Source organism: Heterodontus francisci, chromosome 20 (assembly GCF_036365525.1).
Source record: "Heterodontus francisci isolate sHetFra1 chromosome 20, sHetFra1.hap1, whole genome shotgun sequence".
In the NCBI taxonomy this organism is placed as follows: domain Eukaryota; kingdom Metazoa; phylum Chordata; class Chondrichthyes; order Heterodontiformes; family Heterodontidae; genus Heterodontus; species Heterodontus francisci.
The window spans coordinates 18337093-18354618 of NC_090390.1; the positions used below are offsets into that span (position 1 = coordinate 18337093).

The window sequence follows — 17526 nt, forward strand, 5'->3', positions numbered from 1 at the left end:
TGCCGCTGTACTTGCACATGTGCAAATGCAGACACTTCAACTGGAATGCCAGTGTCTGCGATGTTCAGGCAGTTGCTAGGATTAAAGATGATGCTGCTCAATTTATCACGGGAAATGCTCATGGCTAGATCGTTCTTGCAAACAATTAAATACAAAAGAAATATTATGATTGAATTTCCATTGGAAGATAATGAATTGGCACCCCGATCAATGGAAAAGAAAATAGGGTAGAGTATAAAATGTGCTGCCAATTCTTTATCGTGATCCGTTATATGACTGAGCAGGACTGATTTTCACCCGAACGCAGCAACTTGCTCCCGCCCCACTGGCCCCTCAGCCCCGCCTCCCCACCGGCTGCTTTCCCCCACCCCCCTTCACCCGCTCGCTCCAGATCCCGCAGCTCCCTCACCCCCCCCCCCCCCCCCCCCCCCCCCCCAACTTCCCTGGGCAAGTATTACCCGCTCTCGCCACCCTGCTCTCCAGCTGTCCCGTTCTCTTCACCACCACCCCCCTCCACGCGCCGCCTGGAGAAGCAAGGGGTGATGGGGCGACGTAGGAGCGAGTGCCCAAGAGGAGGGAAGTGGCGCGGCCTAGAGCTTGCAGCTGGAGGGGGGTGGGGAGTGGGGAAGCGAGCAGCTGGAGAGGGGGTGGCGTGAAGCGAGGAACAATCGGCCAGAGGAGTAGGGGGGGAGTAGCGAGGTCTGGAACGAGTGGCTGAGGGGACTAAGCTTCAAGGTCTGGAGCGGGTTGCCGAGGCGGGATAGTGTTCCAGCCTCAAAGTTTCCCATTCAGCCACTCCCTCCAGCTGAGTAGGGGGGCTGGAAACCCGATGACGCTTTATTGCGCATGCGGGAAGATGGACCAGGTGCGGATACGCAATGACGGCGCTGCATGATGACGTCATCCCGCGCATGCGCCGCGTAGTCCTGGCCAGATGTAGCAGAGAGCTTGGCACACTCTAACGTCAGCCGGCCGCTGCGTTGTCAGGAGTCACTTTGTTCTTACCAAAAGATTTCAACCTCTCAAAAACTTAGATTGATGTTTTTGCCCAGAGACTTGAGTCTTAATTCAAGGTAGATCCTGATAGAGTCTGAGCATATGTTTACAGTTTTCCAGAAGATGTCAGTAGCATTTAGTTAGGTCAACTATTCAAATATTTTGCTTAAGTTTGTGGCAGTATTTGCCTGGCTGTGTTTGAAAATAAGGAAAGCTAGGGGAAAAACTTCAGAAGACTTGTACAGAAGTTTTGAGTTTTGTTTAAAGAACAGATGCTGTGTAAATGTGAGGAAAAAGTCCAAATGACAGACTACTAATTACATTAATGTTGTAGTTTTAGTTTGTTTAAATGATAAAAGTCAGATTGTATCTGCCTATAACAGTATTTCAGCTTGTGTTTTTGAAAATGGTTTTACTACAAGTTGGATGATGGATGTGAGTAAGTTTTCAACTGAGTTTTAAAATAAATTTTTTCATTTTTTACCTCAGAAATCGTGTCAAACTGAAACGGACAGTAAGAAACAGGCAGCCAGATGAACGTGTCTTTATCCAAATTTGAATTCTGTTTTCCCGTGAATTGAATTATGAAAGCATCAGACAAAAAAAATCTGATTACCATCACACTTTAGATAGGTTATAAAATGTAATCATTCCATTTAGTGGCAAGTTGTGAAAGAGACGGACAGCAGCTTGCATTTATATAGTATGTCTAACGGAAAATGACTCACTGCTTTATAGCCAAGAGGGAGAATTATGAAAAGGTAATGGATGCTGAGCTATGGAGGGAGAGATTAGAAGAGTTGAACAAAAGTTCTTGAAAAGAGAATTATTTTTATGGTTGAGAGGGGAGGAAGAGATTTAGGGAGTAAAGAGTTGAGGGAAGTGCTGGGGGTTAGAGTGGATTTGAAGCAGGTGAAAAGAAAGACTTGAATTTACATAACACTTTTCCACCATGGGACTTTTTACATCCACCCAAACAGGCAGATGGAGCCTCGGTTTAACATCTCATCCAACAGTGCAGCATTCCCTCGGTACTGCACTGGACTGTCAGCCTTCATTTTTGTTCTCAAGCCCTGGAGTGGTATTTGAACCTGGAATCTTGTGACTCGAGCGTTGTCAATAGTGGGATAAAGGAAGGGGATTCAGAAAGGACCACAGTGAGCTCATATATGAAGGGTTAGAAGATCAGTATTTTAATGGTTAGGGAATGTAGGTCAGAGAGAATGAATTATGGGCATGTGGGACAGGATATGGGCAGTTTCAGTTTGGATTGTTTGGAATTTATGGAGTGCCAGACAATGACAACTTCCTACAGGAGAGAGCATAATTCCCCACCTGACATTCAACTGCATTACTATTGCCCAGTCCTCCATCAACAAAACCGATTCTGGTCACTATTGATCAGAAACTGAACTGGGCCAGCCTCTTAAATGCTGTGGCTTTTAGAGAGGGTCAGAGGTTTAGGTATTCCGTGGCAAACAGTTCACCACCTGACTCTGCAGAGCCTCTCCACCATGTACAAGCCATAGGTTAGGATTGTGTTGGAATTCTTTGCCTAAAAAAGGATGCAACTTCAACAACAATCAAGAAGTTTAACACAATCCAGGACACAAAGCAGTTCATTTTATTGGCAGCCCATCCACTATCTTAAATATCCAATCCTGTACTATTGACATGCCCAGGTTACAGTTGTACAAGGTTTCTTCAGTTGAACTTCGCAAACCCAAGGGCAGCAAGTGCATGGGAACATAATCAGTTCCAAGTCATATACCATCCTGACCTGGAACATATATTGTCATGACTTTATTGTTGCTGGATCAATATCCTGGAACTCCCTAACAAACAGTATTGTGGGAGTACCTACACCACATGACTGCAACAGTTCAATCAGGCAGCTTACTACCACAAGCACATTTTGAGGGCTGCCAGGGGTGAACAATAAATGGCAGCCTTGCCAGTGATTCACATATCCCAGGAATATTTGTTTCCTGAATGTGTGTCGTTTGTTTATAAAAGTAATTGTGGAGTTGTTTCACCAACTTACAAGCCAGTGATGCTGGACCAAGAGTCCCCTAACCTTCCCTCATCACTTGCTGCTGATAGATCTTGGGAATCCACTAAAGAGCCAACCCCACCCCCCATATGTCACTGCCCAACCCCCACCCAGACAACACAAGTTCTGCAAAACCTCGGGGTGTCTCTCCTCACTAATGCCATGTAAAAGGATCCCACCCCAATACTGCCAAAACTACAGAATCATTCTACCGCACCTCTTGTGCACAAAACTCAGCATTGCTTCTAATACTACCAAAACGCCAGTGCAGCTTAACTGCCCCCCCGCCCCCACTGCATTACTGTCAAAGTACCTGCTTCTATCTCGTACATCTTGCATACCATATTGTTTGTGTGCTTAGCTTCAAAAATGATAAAGGATAAAAATTAAATACGTGCATTAAGGCCATTAATTTCTGATTTTCATAGAACAATGGACAGCGTTATAGAACTTAATCCTCACAAAGCACTGGTAAAAATCCAAGAATGCCATGTATGAAAACTGGAATTTGATTTGGTCAGCTTAAATCAGTGGCCCTAATATCTTGCCCTACCAGATATAACACCATTATAAAAGTGTATTCTCTGACTTATTGTGAACACCATCAGAGGAGATGTGCTAATCTGACTGTGTTTGTATAAATTTGCATGAATTCTCTTGAGTAGCAATCCGAGAGACTTAAGTAAGTGACCAAAATGTTCTGACTACAAAAGTAGTTGAAAAGCATTACATTAATGGAGAGAAGTATAAATTTATATACTGGAGGGATTTTCCACTTGGAAAAGATTACTGAATTGTTTTGTATGGAGTGGTAACTTCTGAAGTAACTGTAGAGATTCTAGATCAGACGTTCTCCATCTCTTCTCACGTTTAGGTCATTTTTGTTGGAGAAGAGGCTGTGGATGCTGGTGGTGTCCGGAAGGAGTTTTTCCTCTTGATTATGAGAGACTTATTAGATCCTAAATATGGCATGTTTCGGTACTATGAGGATTCCAGACTCATCTGGTTTTCGTTTCAGGTATGGAAGTTAAAATTAATTATGGTGATCTTTGTATCTCTTACTGCAAAATTGGTTCTGTGCACTTAACCATTTTCAGCAAAGGAATCTCGGGGAACTATTCTAATTTCCAGGAAACTCCGTTATGTTAGATCAATCAACTAAGAATGCACTAGCTTTGACACTACATGAGCCGAAAACGTAACTGACACCCGTTAATGAATATGCTAAGATTATCTAACTTCACAAGCGCGTATTTTAATAAAAAGATACAGGCAGCCCATCTCCCCATTAGAACTGGAAACTCCTGTGACTGCAAGTATGAAAATGGTAAAAGCATTATTGGCACATTTATTTCTGTTCATCCCATCACCCTGGAAAACTTTCCATTTTAAAAAAAAAATCTACCAGGCTCGACAGATGTTACTACAAGTCCTTTTAGCCCATCGTACTTTCATTCAACGTGAAAGACCCTATAGTTCCCCTCCTCCCGCGCAGCCCTTTTTCTCCCCCCCGGCTGCCCTGCCATTGTTACTGAAATAAATTTAGGGTTTTTACTTTTTACTACACTACTCCATCCAGTAGTCTACTCCATGTATTGATCACTCTGCGTTAAGAATGTTTTCCTGACATAAGTCCTAAATTTGTCACCTTGTAGTATGAACTAATTTACTATCTCAATTTTCCATGTCATTTACTATCTTGTCTAACTCTTAAGATCACATTGCTTCCTTTCAAAGCTAAAAAACCCATGTTCCTCCAGTCTTTATTTGTCACACCTCTGAATTGGATACAGTACAGTCTGACGGGGACAGTGAAAGTTTGAGGATGATTTCCTCTGACTTATATTCTACTGTTTTGGCAATACAGTTCAACATTCTCTTTGCTTTTAAATTGCTCTGAAGTAATTGGACTTGGTGAGTATTGAGTGCTAAAGACCCCTGGATCTCTCATCTTCATCCTGACTCACATTTGGCCTGGTTTTTCCAATGTATAATATTTTACACTAATCTATATTAAATTTAATGTTCTCACCACTTGCATTACTTACAGGGTGTCCACTATGATTTAGTGTTTGCACACTATTCGGAGTCAGATCGTCTGTACAAACCCCACTGCAGGGGCTTGAGCATATAATCTTGGCTGACACTTGAATGCATTACTGAAGGGGTGCTGAACTGTTGGAGGTGCCATCTTTTGGATGAGATATTAAACTGAGGGCCCAGCTGCCCTCTAAGGTGGACATAAAAGATCATCTGGCACTTTTCAAAGAAAAACAAGGGAGTTATTCCAGTGTCCCCTGGCCAACATTTAACCCTCAATCAACATAGTTAAGATAGGTTGTTTAATCATTATCACATTGCTGAGTGTGGGACCTTGCTGTGTGCAAATTGGCTGCTGTGTTTCCCTACATTACAACAGCAACTACTCTTCAAAAGTACTTCATTAGTTGTAAAGTGGTTTAGGATGGATTGAAGTTGTGAAACCTGTTATACAAGTACAAGTGCTCTCTTGCATATCTTTTCCAATTCAATTTTATTTTCCGAGCTTCCTTTTTTCTTTCAAGTCCCAATTCTGCTGTCCCCTCTCTACTGGCAACTACTCCTTTAATGTCCATGACTAGGGATGTCAATTCACTCCACTGGAAATTCTGTGCATTGTAAGAAGGGATTGATGCAAAACATACAAATTAGGAGCAGGAGTAGACCACTCGGCCCTCCGAGCCTGCTCCACCATTCAATAAGTTCATGGCTGAACTGATTACTCCACATTTCCACCTACCCCCGAAAACCTTCCACCCCCTTGCTTATCAAGAATCTATCTACCTCTGCCTTAAAAATATTCAGACTCTGCTTCCACCGCCTTTTGACGAAGAGAATTCCAAAGACTCTCAACCCTCTGAGAAAAAATTTCTCCTCATCTCTGTCTTAAAAGGGCGATTCCTTATTTTTAAACAGTGACCCCTCGTTCTATGTTCTCCCACAAGGGGACACATCCTTTCCACATCCACCCTTTCAAGACCGCTCAGGTTCTTGTATGTTTCAATCAAGTCGCCTCTTACTCTTCTAAATTCCAGGGGATACAATCCTAGCCTGTCCAGTCTTTCCTCATAAGACAGTACGCCCATTCCAGGTGTTAATCCAGAAACCCTTCTCTGTACGGTCTCCAAGGCATTTGCATCCTTCCTTTAAGGAGACCAGTGCTGTAAACAGTACTCCAGATGTGGTCTCACCAATGCCCTGTATAGCTGAAGCATAACCTCCCTACTTTTGTATTCAATTCCCCTTGCGATAAATGATAACATTCTGTTAGCTCTCCAAATTATGTGCTGTACCTGCATACTAACCTTTTGAGATTCATGCACTAGGACATCCAGATTCCTCTGCATCTCAGAGCTCTGCAATCTCTCATCATTTAGATAATATGCTTTTTTATTCTTCCTGCCAAAGTGGACAATTTCACACTTTCCCACATTATACTCCATTTTCCAGGTCTTTGCCCACTCACTTAACCTATCTATATCCTTTTGTAGCCCCCTTATGTCCTCTTCACAAGTTACTTTCCTTTTGTGTCATCAGCAATTTTAGCAACCATACCTCCGGTCCCATCATCCAAGTCATTTATATAAATTGTAAAAGGTTGAGGCCCCAGCACAGATCCCTGTGGCACACCACTTGTTACATCTTGCCAACCAGAAAATGACCAATTTATGCCTACTCTCTGTTTCCTGTTAGCTAGCCAATCTTCTATCCATGCCAATATGTTACCCCCTACATGAGCTTTTATTTTCTGTAATCTTTGATGTGGCACCTTATCAAATGCCTTCTGGAAATCTAAATACAATACATCCACAGCACATGTAACTCCTTCAAAGAACTCCAATAAATTGGTTAAACATTCCCCTTTCACAAAACCATGTTGACTCTGCCTGATTACCTTGAATTTTTCTAAAGGCCCTGCTGTAACATCTTTAATAATAGCTTGTAACATTTTCCCTAAGATAGATGTTAAGCCAACTGGCCTGTAGTTTCCTGCTGTCTGTCTCCCTCCCTTTTTTGAATAAAGGAGTTACATTAGCTATTTTCCAATCTAACAGAACCTTCCCCGAATCTAGGGAATCAGAAGGTGATTCATCAAATGAAGCCCACTGCCAGCTCAGTACATGACATTATTGGAAGAGTACTGTTTTTTTTGGGTTTGGCTGCTTTCCAGTCTTGAATACTCAATGGAAAGCTCCCTGAAGTCTCTTAAGTACTACTATATTCCTCTAAGCTCTTGGAGGTTTTATTTGAAGTATATGTTTAAAATGAAGTTCTAACAAATAGTTACAAAATACAATTATTTCCTGAATAGCTTTGCTTTGGTGATTCTTCATGTTAGTTTGGCTGTGTTCCACTTGATTTAATTTCTTTATAAATTTAAAATTTTATGAATTTCTCAGCATAGGGGTGTTTGGAGATATTGTGAAGAAAAATAAGCATTATAATGAATGTTTCTGTTTATCTTGTTTAGACCTTTGAAGAAATTGATTTATTTCATTTGATTGGTGTCGTCTGTGGTCTTGCAATCTACAACTTTACGATTGTTGACCTGCATTTCCCATTAGCTTTGTATAAGAAACTGCTAAAACAGAAACCTACCTTGGATGACCTGAAGGAATTGATGCCTGTCGTTGGCAGGTCAGTTAATGTGACTCCATTTTTAATACGTTTTTATGCATCCTTCATACACAGCTAGGATATGTCTTAGCTAGATCGGTTCTGAGAAAATCGAGGCACACTCCTAAAATTTGCATCATGATATTACCACCAGCTCTTGTCATTTAAAAGCCTCAGGATCTGCACAAGAGTACCAACTGTTTCCAACTTCTTTCTCCCCACCACCCCCCCCCCCCCCCCCCCACCCAATCCCATGAGTTCTGAGATGATTACATGTTTCTAGTATTTAATTTTCTACATTTTAGAGCTAGGCTTTGGAGTTTGAAGGTATTCTGTAAGTAGAATAAGTGCAACTTTTAGTGCTTGCTCTTATTGCAGTAGTGTTTAATTGTTTACTCTGTTATCATGTTTTCCTTCAGGTCTTAAATTTGTTACCACTCAGTGGAGGCCAACTCCATTTTACTCTATTTTGAGGAAGCCTCAAAGCAAATTCTACTGCCTTGAGGATATCAATCCACTAGTATCAAATACAAATGCTCAGTCCTCATGCTATAAGCAGGCTTAGAAAGCAAAGGTGTTCCTGATGGTTATGAATGTCTGAGGCTCCAGGGCAAGCCGGTGTTTTTTTTGTGCGGCATTAGAAAAATAATTCCAAGATGTAATTAAAAAATGAAAGCATACAAAATTAATTGCAATAGTAATAGATTGTGATTGATCTCTGCAATATGCAAGAAAGTGCCTCTGATACTGAGGCAAAATGTGAAAATCATGTATGTTGTAGAACGGAAGGAGGCTACGTGCTAGAAAATTGCTATTCCTGTTGTTGCTAACATACAATGACGAACAAGAAAAGCCCCTATGGTCCATCCAGCCTGTGTCTCTCAATTACCCATGCCACCCAAAGCCATAAGATCTCCTGAGAGAAATGAAATGCCTGATTTTAAAAACTCAGGCCAATTGGAGGAAAGAAAAAGTCTGGGAAATTCTTCTGACTCCTTCGACAACAACCTTTAAGCAATGTAAAGTGCAGTGTTCCATTCTGTTTTGCAGAACTGCTCAAATTGTGTCACTCCACCACCAGACTAGTTGCCAGATTGTGTTGGACTGCCCATTAATAAAATAGTGGTGTTAACTCCTAAACAAAAGATCTAAGAAGCTACCTAAAAGTTCAGTAATGCATCTTGATTTTTTGGAACTTGTCTCCACCATGGGAAGGTGCAAGTCTAGCCAGCAGAAGGCTACTGAATTGCTTTCTTCTGACTAATTTCAGATAAGGCAGCAGGCTAAATATCTCTGGGCCCATCGTAGACCAAAATGCTTATCAACAAGCATTACCTTCCTAATTACTCCTGTCTGTGTCCAAATCAACCCCTCCCTACATGGAGCAGTGAACAAGTGGAAGAATTACATTTCAGCTGCTCATGCTTTTAGAATTGTTGACCTTACAGCAGCGGCCAAGTTGCACAAAAATCTCCCAATTTGCTCCAACTTTTAACAGTATATATCATCGTTCCCAGTGTTTGTTTTATCTCTGTTAGAAATGTATTTTCTAAATGCCAAGTTTCACCTCATAGGCAGGACATACCCCTAAGCTCACAGTCTGCTAGCTCATTCCTCTTTGTTTAATCTATCCAGTTTACTTGGGAAGTTCTTTCCAATCTGACATAGTTGGAACAACCTTATCTCAGGTGGTCTCCATCACCTCTTTTTGCCTGGATACTCCCCCATCCAGAAGGTTCCACAGATTCCATCCTGGCACTTCCTACAGATCAGGACAGACTAGTTGAAACAGTAATAGATTGTGATTGATCTCTGCAATATGCAAGGAAGTGCCTCTGATACTGAGGCAAGATGTGAAAATCATGCATGTTATAGAATGGGAGGAGGCTACGTGCTAGAAAATGGCTATTCCTGTTGCTGCTAACATACAATGATGAACAGGAAAAAACCCTATGGTCCATCCAGCCTGTCCCACACAATTACCCATGCCATCTAAAGCCATAAGATCTCCTGAGAGACAACTAGTCTTTAGGTTACCTTTGCTAGTACTTGTGCATCTCAGGTGGAACTCTTGTGCAGAAGTTGCACAAGCCACAATCTAATCAGCTTCTTATGACTGCTGTTTAGGGATATGGTCTGATGTTTTCAAATCCAAATTCTACTCTTGGGTTAGAACAAATATATATGGATATGCCCAGGTTCAAAATTCCCTTGGATTAGAGCTCAATGCCAAGTGCTGCTGTCATCCATAGAGTCCTGACAGGTGATGGCTGTTAAGTAAAATTTTAATCAAGACTTTAAAAGACACTAACGCCATATCTTATATTCTGAAATAAGTAACACTTTAGAATTTTCCATTTTGTTTAAAACCTTATTTTGCACTTTAAATATCTCAATTCCAAATTTGGCCATTGTGCAAGATGCTCATCATTTTGAAAAAGATCCTACAAGATTCAGTTCGCACTCTGTTTCTTACCTCTGAGTAGTTTGTCAACCAATCCAGTACGTGTCCTTTCATTTTTGATAATTTACAAAGTTTCATCTTTACTTGGCAACACCATTTTGTTACAGCCAGGACTTTCTGGATCTCAATACCCCTGTATCTGCCTTCTGGAGCTTGCTTTGGTGAAGTTAGTACTGGTTGATTCACCTTTGTGTGCCTTCTAGTTTTAATGTACGTTCAAGTAATTTGTCAGTCAGCTAGCCATCTGGGATGATTTTCAAAAAACTGTTGGTACCTTAATTGTAAAATGTTTGATTGTTGAAATGTTTTTCTGTTAGGACTTGTAAAGATTGGTTTCATAAAATGGAATTTTTTAATATAGAAAAATGTGCATTTGCAGCCAAAATACTAGATCTTATAAGAGTGCAAATTGTGCAGTTGTCTTTCTGTTCACATATGTGTGTGTTCATATGATTCTTTACATCAGCAAATCAGTTAGCTTTGTATCAATCGGTACTTTTATACAGGAGTATGCAGCAACTGTTAGATTACCCAGAGGAGGCTGTGGAAGACATCTTCTCCCTCAACTTCACAGTAAGTTTGTTACTTAAATGGATTATTTGTTTTAAAGCACTTTCAAGCTTATTGGTATTGCTGTAACAGGCCAGTACAATGTGAAATTTAGCCTCACCCAGAATTTAGTATTGATGGGAAGTTGGTCAAGAGCTTTTGTTTCTGATGACAACTATTTGTGTGGTAATTAAGCAAAGTTTGATTCTTGACAGCATGGTGCTAGTGCTCCCTACATTTTTAAATTTGGGAACATATTGTAGAGGAAGCAAGAAATATCAAAAATTAGATGAGAAAACCAGAAAAAAAGGTCAATGCTGCAAAAAAAAAAGTCAGGATTGAGTGGCATTTATGTGAATGTACGAGGCATTGAAGGCAAAATTGGGCAGTTAGAAGCATTAATAACTATGGAGGGTTGTATTGTAGTTGTAATGGAGACGGGGCTTGTTTTGGGACATTTTCTTGTTTCTGCCATTTTCAGGAACGATAACTGGGTGGGTGGATAGTGAAGGATTCTATACCAAGGTAGCCCTGCTGTTATAGTGCTCAGACAGATTTTATATGGATGGAGCATAGAAATGGGAAGGGAAATGGTACCGTTTCTAGTGTGTATTATAAGGCCACCAAACTGTGGTTATGAGTGAATGGGAGCTCGCTGCAGTTCAAAGATATACAAGTACAGAAGGGTCATTGTGGGAGATTTTAACTGTTACAAGATAGACTGGAATAAAATTACTGCATGTGGGCAAAGTGGAGAATGCTTTGCAGAATACACCCCAAATTGCTTCTTGTATCAGTGTGTTTCTAGTCCAGTAATGAAATACGCATTGCTCGATTTAGTTCTAGGAGTTGAAGTGAGTCAACCATAGAACCACAGAAACGTTACGGCACAGGAAGAGGCCATTCAGCCCATCATGTCTGCACTGCCTGATGAAACTAGCCACCCATTCTAATCCCACCTTTCAGCACCTGGTCCGTAGCCATGCATGTCCAAGTACCTTTTTAAATGAGTTGAGGGTTTCTGCCACCTCCACCGATCCAAGCAGCAAATTCCAGAAACCCACCATCCTCTGGGTGACCAGGTTTTTCCTCATGTCCCCTCTAATCCTACTGCCAATCACCTTAAATCAGTGTCCCCTTGTAATTGACCTCTCCGCTAGGGTAAACATGTCCTTCCTGTCTACTCTATCTAGGCCCCTCACAATTTTGTACCCCTCAATTAAGTCACCCCTCAATTAAGTCACCCCTCAGCCTCCTCTGTTCTACTAGTCTATCCAATCTGTCCTCATAGCTGCAATTTTCCAGCCCTGGCAACATTCTTGTAAATCCCCTCTGTACTTTCTCCAGCGAATTATGTCCTTCCTGTACTGTGGTGACCAGAACTGTATGCAATACTCCAGCTGTGGCCTAACCAGCATTTAGACAGTTCCAGCATTACATCCCTGCTTTTGTATTCTGTACCTCAGCCAATAAAGGAAAGCATTCCATAACAGCACCATGGATATACCTACCCAAAATGGACTGCAACGGTTCAAGAAGGCAACTCACCACCATCTTCTCGAGGGCAATTAGGGATGGGCAGTAAATGCTGGCCTAGCCAGCGATGCTCACATCCCATGAATGAATAAAAAAGAATTTCCGCCTTCGCTTTATCTTGTCCTGCCACCTTCAGGGACCTGTGGACATGCATTCCAAGGTCTCTCACTTCCTCTACCCCTCTCAATATCCTCCCATTTATTGTGTATTCCCTTGCTTTGTTTGCCCTCCCCAAATGCATTACCTCACACTTCTCCGGATTGAATCCCATTTTCCACTTTTCTGTCCACTCAACCAAACCATTGATATAATTCTGGAGTCTACAGCTATCCTCTTCACGATCAACTAGATGGCCAATTTTTGTGTCATCTGCAAAGTTCCCAATCATACCTCCCACATTTAAGTCCAAATTAACATATACCACTAACAGCAAGGGGCCCAACACTGAACCCTGTTGAAAGCCACTGGAAACCGCTTTCCATTCGCAAAAACATCCGTCGACCATTACCCTTTGTTTACTGTCACTGAGCCAATTTTGGATCCAACTCGCCATATTCCCCTGTATCCCATGGGCTTTTACTTTTCTGACCAGTCTGCCATGTGGGACCTTGTCAGATGCCTTACTAAGATCCGTGTAGACCACATCCACTGCACTACCCTCACCAGTTATCCTTGTTACTGCCTCAAACAACTCAATTAGTAAGACACAACCTTCCCTTAACAAATCCATGTTGACTATCCGTGATTAACCCATGCCTTTCTAAGTAACAGTTTATCCTATCTGAGAATTGATTCTAATAATTTGCCACCACCAAGGTCAGACTGACTGGCTGATAATTATTTGGCCTATCCCTCCCACCTTTTTCAAACAATAGTACAACGTTCGCAGACCTCCTGTCCTCTGGTATCTCGCCTGTATTTAGCACGATCCTCAGCATCTGCTATTTCTTCCCTGGCTTCTTTAACAGCCTGTGATACAATCCATCCAGCCCTAGTGATTTATCCACTTTCAAGGATGTCAGGCCCTCTAGTACTTCCCCTCTCATTATGCTTATTGTATCTAATATTTCACACTCCTCCTGTTTAACTACAATGTCTGCATCATCCCTCTCCTTTGTGAAGACAGAGACAAAAAACTCATTAAGAACCCTGCCCACATCTTCTGCATCCATGCATAAGTTCCCTTGTACATCTCTTTTAGGCCCTGCTCTTAATATACTGATAAAACATCTTTGCGTTTTCCTTGATTTTACCTGCCAATATTTTTTCATGTCCTCTCTTTGCTTTCCTGATTTCCTTTTTTACTTCACCCCTGCACTTTCTAAAGTATTAAGTTTTTGTGACTGTCATAAGCTTTCTTTTTCTGCTTTATCTTACCCTGTATGCTTCTGGATAACCAGGGGCCTCTGGATTTGGCAGTACCACCCTTTATCTTTGTGGGGATATGTCTACAGTGTGCCTGTAGTATCTTGGTTTTGACTGCCTCCCACTGGTTTGCCACTAATTTTCCTTCAAGTAGCTGTATCCAAACCACTTTTGCCAGATCACCCCTCAGCTTTGTAAAATCTGCCTTCCTCCAATTTAGAACTTTTACTTCTGTTCTATCTTAGTCCTTTTCCATAATAATGCTAAATCTAACTGTATTATGGTCACCCACTGCTACTTCATCCACTTGTCCAGCTTCATTTCCTAAGACTAAATCTAGAATTGTGCCCCTCTCTCGTTGGGCTTTGTACATGCTAAAAAAAGTTCTCTTGAATGCAGTTCAAGAATTTTGTGCTCTGTCTGCCATTCACATTGTATCCTAGTTGATATTGGGGTAGTTGAAATCCCCAATTATTATTGCCCTATTGTTTTTCCACTCAGAAATTTGCCTACATATTTGTTCTTCGATCTCCCTCTCACTATTTGGGGTCTATAGTACATGCCTAGGAGTGGGGCTACCCCTTTTTTTTATTTCTGAGCTCAATCCATATGGCCTCATTTGATTCATTTAGCATATCATCCCTCCTGACAGCTGTAATTGAATCTTTAACCAATAATGCTACATCCCCCTCCTTTTTTAATCCCCCTCTCTATCCTGCCTGAAAACTCTATCCATGGATGTTGAGCTGCCATTTGTGCCCCTCTTTAAGCCTAGTTTCCGTTATAGCAGTGATATCACGCTGCCATGTATCTATCTGTGCCCTCAGCTCATCGGCTTTATTTGCTATACTCCTCGCATTTAAATAAATACCTTTTAACACTGACAAATTCCTGTGCTTACATTTTTTAACCTTTGCTTCTTTTGTTTTTCAGAGTCACTCACTAATTTTCTGTCTCCCGTTCCCTGCTCTGAATTTGTCCTGTCTGAAACTGCCCTCAGGTTCCGATCCCCCTGCCAATCTAGTTTAAACCATCCTCAACAGCACTAGCAAACCTTCCTGCAAGGATATTTGTCAAATAACTGATAATAAAGCAGTTGGGAAATACTGACCACAAAATAATTAGGCTCAATGTAAGAATAGAAAAGCACAATGAAGAGTCACAGATGAGGGTAGTTAGAAAAAGGCAGAGTTCAGTTTGATAAGGGATCTGGCCTTAATAAACTGAGCAGTAAAAGTAGCAAATGCAGTAGTGGGAGCCCAGGAACGTGAAGGAATGAGCCCAATTTTGGAGGATGAAGCTATGTGGAGATATTAAATACTTTACATTGTTTAGAAATGATAGAAGTGAGAATATAGTGTCATGCTCACGCAAAGTGCAGCAATTGAAAATGCAGAACTCAAATTGAAGAGTTATAAAAATTGACTCTTCCTTTAAAAAGTGGACAATGTGCTTCAAAAATAGCCACAAAGGTCACACTGTATATTCAAACTGTCTTGCTGTCTGGCAAGGACAAAAGGATACATTCTAAGCTAAAAGTTGTTAATTACGCCCATACTGAACCCATCGAGACATTTCTGAACTGAATGGATACTTTTGAAACAAAGAAGGTTGAAGTAGCCACATCCTGGGCCATTGTCAGTCATCACAGAGAGGAAGATCTTTGTCTCCCAACAGAGGCAAGATGCGATACCATTTTGACCTTAACAGTAGCTCTCGGGAGAGAGAGAGAGAGAAAGAGAGGGGGTGTGGGGGAGACCCAGGACAAACATCACGAAAGCCTGACCAGCTGAGAGCTGGGAGAAATCCAGTAAGCAAAAAGACCGGTGCCCTTCAGTGAGTTCTACACTTCAACTTGTACAGCAGAGAACTGAAAGTGATCCTGTCTTAAGACTGAAATTTCAAACAACAGAGAAATCTACAAACAACCCAGGTCTGCAACGTTAAAGTGAAATTGACCTCCGAGAAGATTCAACAGGTGTACCGTGAACCCCGAAAACGTACCTCACTTCAAATCACTTACCTTTTCCTCTCTATCTGTCTTGTGCGTGCGTGTGTGTGCACGAGTGAATGCATGTGTGGGTGCGGTTGCAACAATTTCAGGGTAATGAGTGTTTCTCAATAAATAATTAATCTTCTGTTTTAAACCTACAAGAAAATCAATCGCTGTCTGTTTATTTGATAAATAAAACAAAGGGGGGGGTGGGGGGTGAAGACCCTAGTAACAAAAACACTTGCTGCGATCAGTTGGGAGCTGAACAGTGGGAACCATCCATGCCTCTCACCACGTGACCGTAACAGTAGGTATAATAGAGAGGGTATAGAAGAAGCGCATGGGAAAGGCTTCCTCTGTTATGTCCAGACTGGCCAAGAGAGTGTGGGAAAATGGCGCACTGACACAGAACACAAAAGTCCAAGTGTATCAAGCCTGTGTCCTCAGTACCTTGCTCTATGGCAGCGAGGCCTGGACAACGTACATCAGCCAAGAGCGACGTCTCAATTCATTCCATCTTCGCTGCCTCCGGAGAATCCTTGGCTTCAGGTGGCAGGACCGTATCTCCAACGCAGAAGTCCTCGAGGCGGCCAACATCCCCAGCATATACACCCGACTAAGCCAGCGGCGCCCGAGATGGCTTGGCCATGTGAGCCGCATGGAAGATGGCAGGATCCCCAAGGACACATTGTACAGTGAGCTCGTCACTGGTATCAGACCCACCGGCCGTCCTTATCTCCGCTTTAAAGACGTCTGCAAACTCGACATGAAGTCCTGTGACATTGATCACAAGTCATGGGAGTCAGTTGCCAGCGATCGCCAGAGCTGGCGGGCAACCATAAAGGCGGGGCTAAAGAGTGGCGAGTCGAAGAGACTTAGCAGTTGGCAGGAAAAAAGACAGAAACGCAAGGAGAAAGCCAACTGTGTACCAGCCCCGACAACCAAATTTATCTGCAGCACCTGTGGAAGAGTCTGTCACTCCAGGCGCTGCTTCACAAACCACTGACCACCTCCAGGCGCTTACCCATTGTCTCTCGAGACAAGGAGGCCAAAGAGAAAGAGAGAATCGAAGAGCTATCTTGAAAAGGAAATGGATATGAAAGAAGTAGTAGAACTCGTCATGAATAAGTCGAGTCCTGATAGTATGTACCCTAGACTATTGGAAGAAGTCAGTGAAGGGATTACAGTCAGTTGTCACAAATTTTCAAACCTCCTTTAGAGTGTGAAGGATGAAGCATTTCCAGCGTTTCTGTTTTTCATGCACAGTGTTTTGCTTTTGTATTTGTACAGCAGTTTGTCTGGCATCAATTGTGGATGAAAACTATTGGAATCTGTAATTCAATATAAAATTAGTCATGGGATGAATAAAGACAACTATGTTTTGACAAATGAAATGTGTTTTTGAAGAAGTGACTGATTTGGATAAGTAAGGAAGTGCTGTAAATGTTATGAGCCGAAACGGAGTGCAGATTGCAACCTGAGTGTGGAGAATCAAGTGAAGTGGGGAGGAGGTGCTCCATTTTTCTACTTTTTATTTCTGCTTTTTTAACCCTCCAATATTTGGTTCCTGCTTCAGTGCAGTGGAAGGAGCTGTTTGGTGAATACCTGGTCAGCTATTCTACTTGTAAGAAATAGTCTGGAAAGTTAAGGTATGGCAGGGCAGCTCTGCTGAGTGACATGTGGGAAGTCAAACACATCTGCAGGAAGTGTCACTGGTTGCAGAAACTTGAGCTCCAGGTTTCAGAACTTGAGCGGTGGCTGGAGTCACTGTTGTGCATCCGCAAGGTGGGTAGCACATTGAGGGAGATGGTCACACCACAGGTTAAGAGCATGCAGGCAGATAGGGAATGGGTGACCGCCAGGCAGTCTAAGAGAACCAGGCAGGTGGTGCAGAAGTCCCCTGATATGATCTCA

General features: G+C 42.1%; 1 protein-coding gene across 4 annotated transcripts in view; it reads left to right on the forward strand.

The window, feature by feature from the left end:
• The window catches only part of herc4 (HECT and RLD domain containing E3 ubiquitin protein ligase 4), a 170956-nt gene that overhangs the window by 142595 nt on the left and 10835 nt on the right, over positions 1–17526 (forward strand). For 3 of the 4 annotated variants that reach the window (XM_068052414.1, XM_068052416.1, XM_068052415.1), the window contains exons 18-20: positions 3924–4067; positions 7560–7726; positions 10676–10742. In XM_068052414.1, coding sequence (XP_067908515.1) covers positions 3924–4067; positions 7560–7726; positions 10676–10742 — 378 coding nt within the window. The remainder of the gene's footprint in view (positions 1–3923; positions 4068–7559; positions 7727–10675; positions 10743–17526) is intronic. The other variant, XR_010977042.1, reaches the window with a different exon arrangement.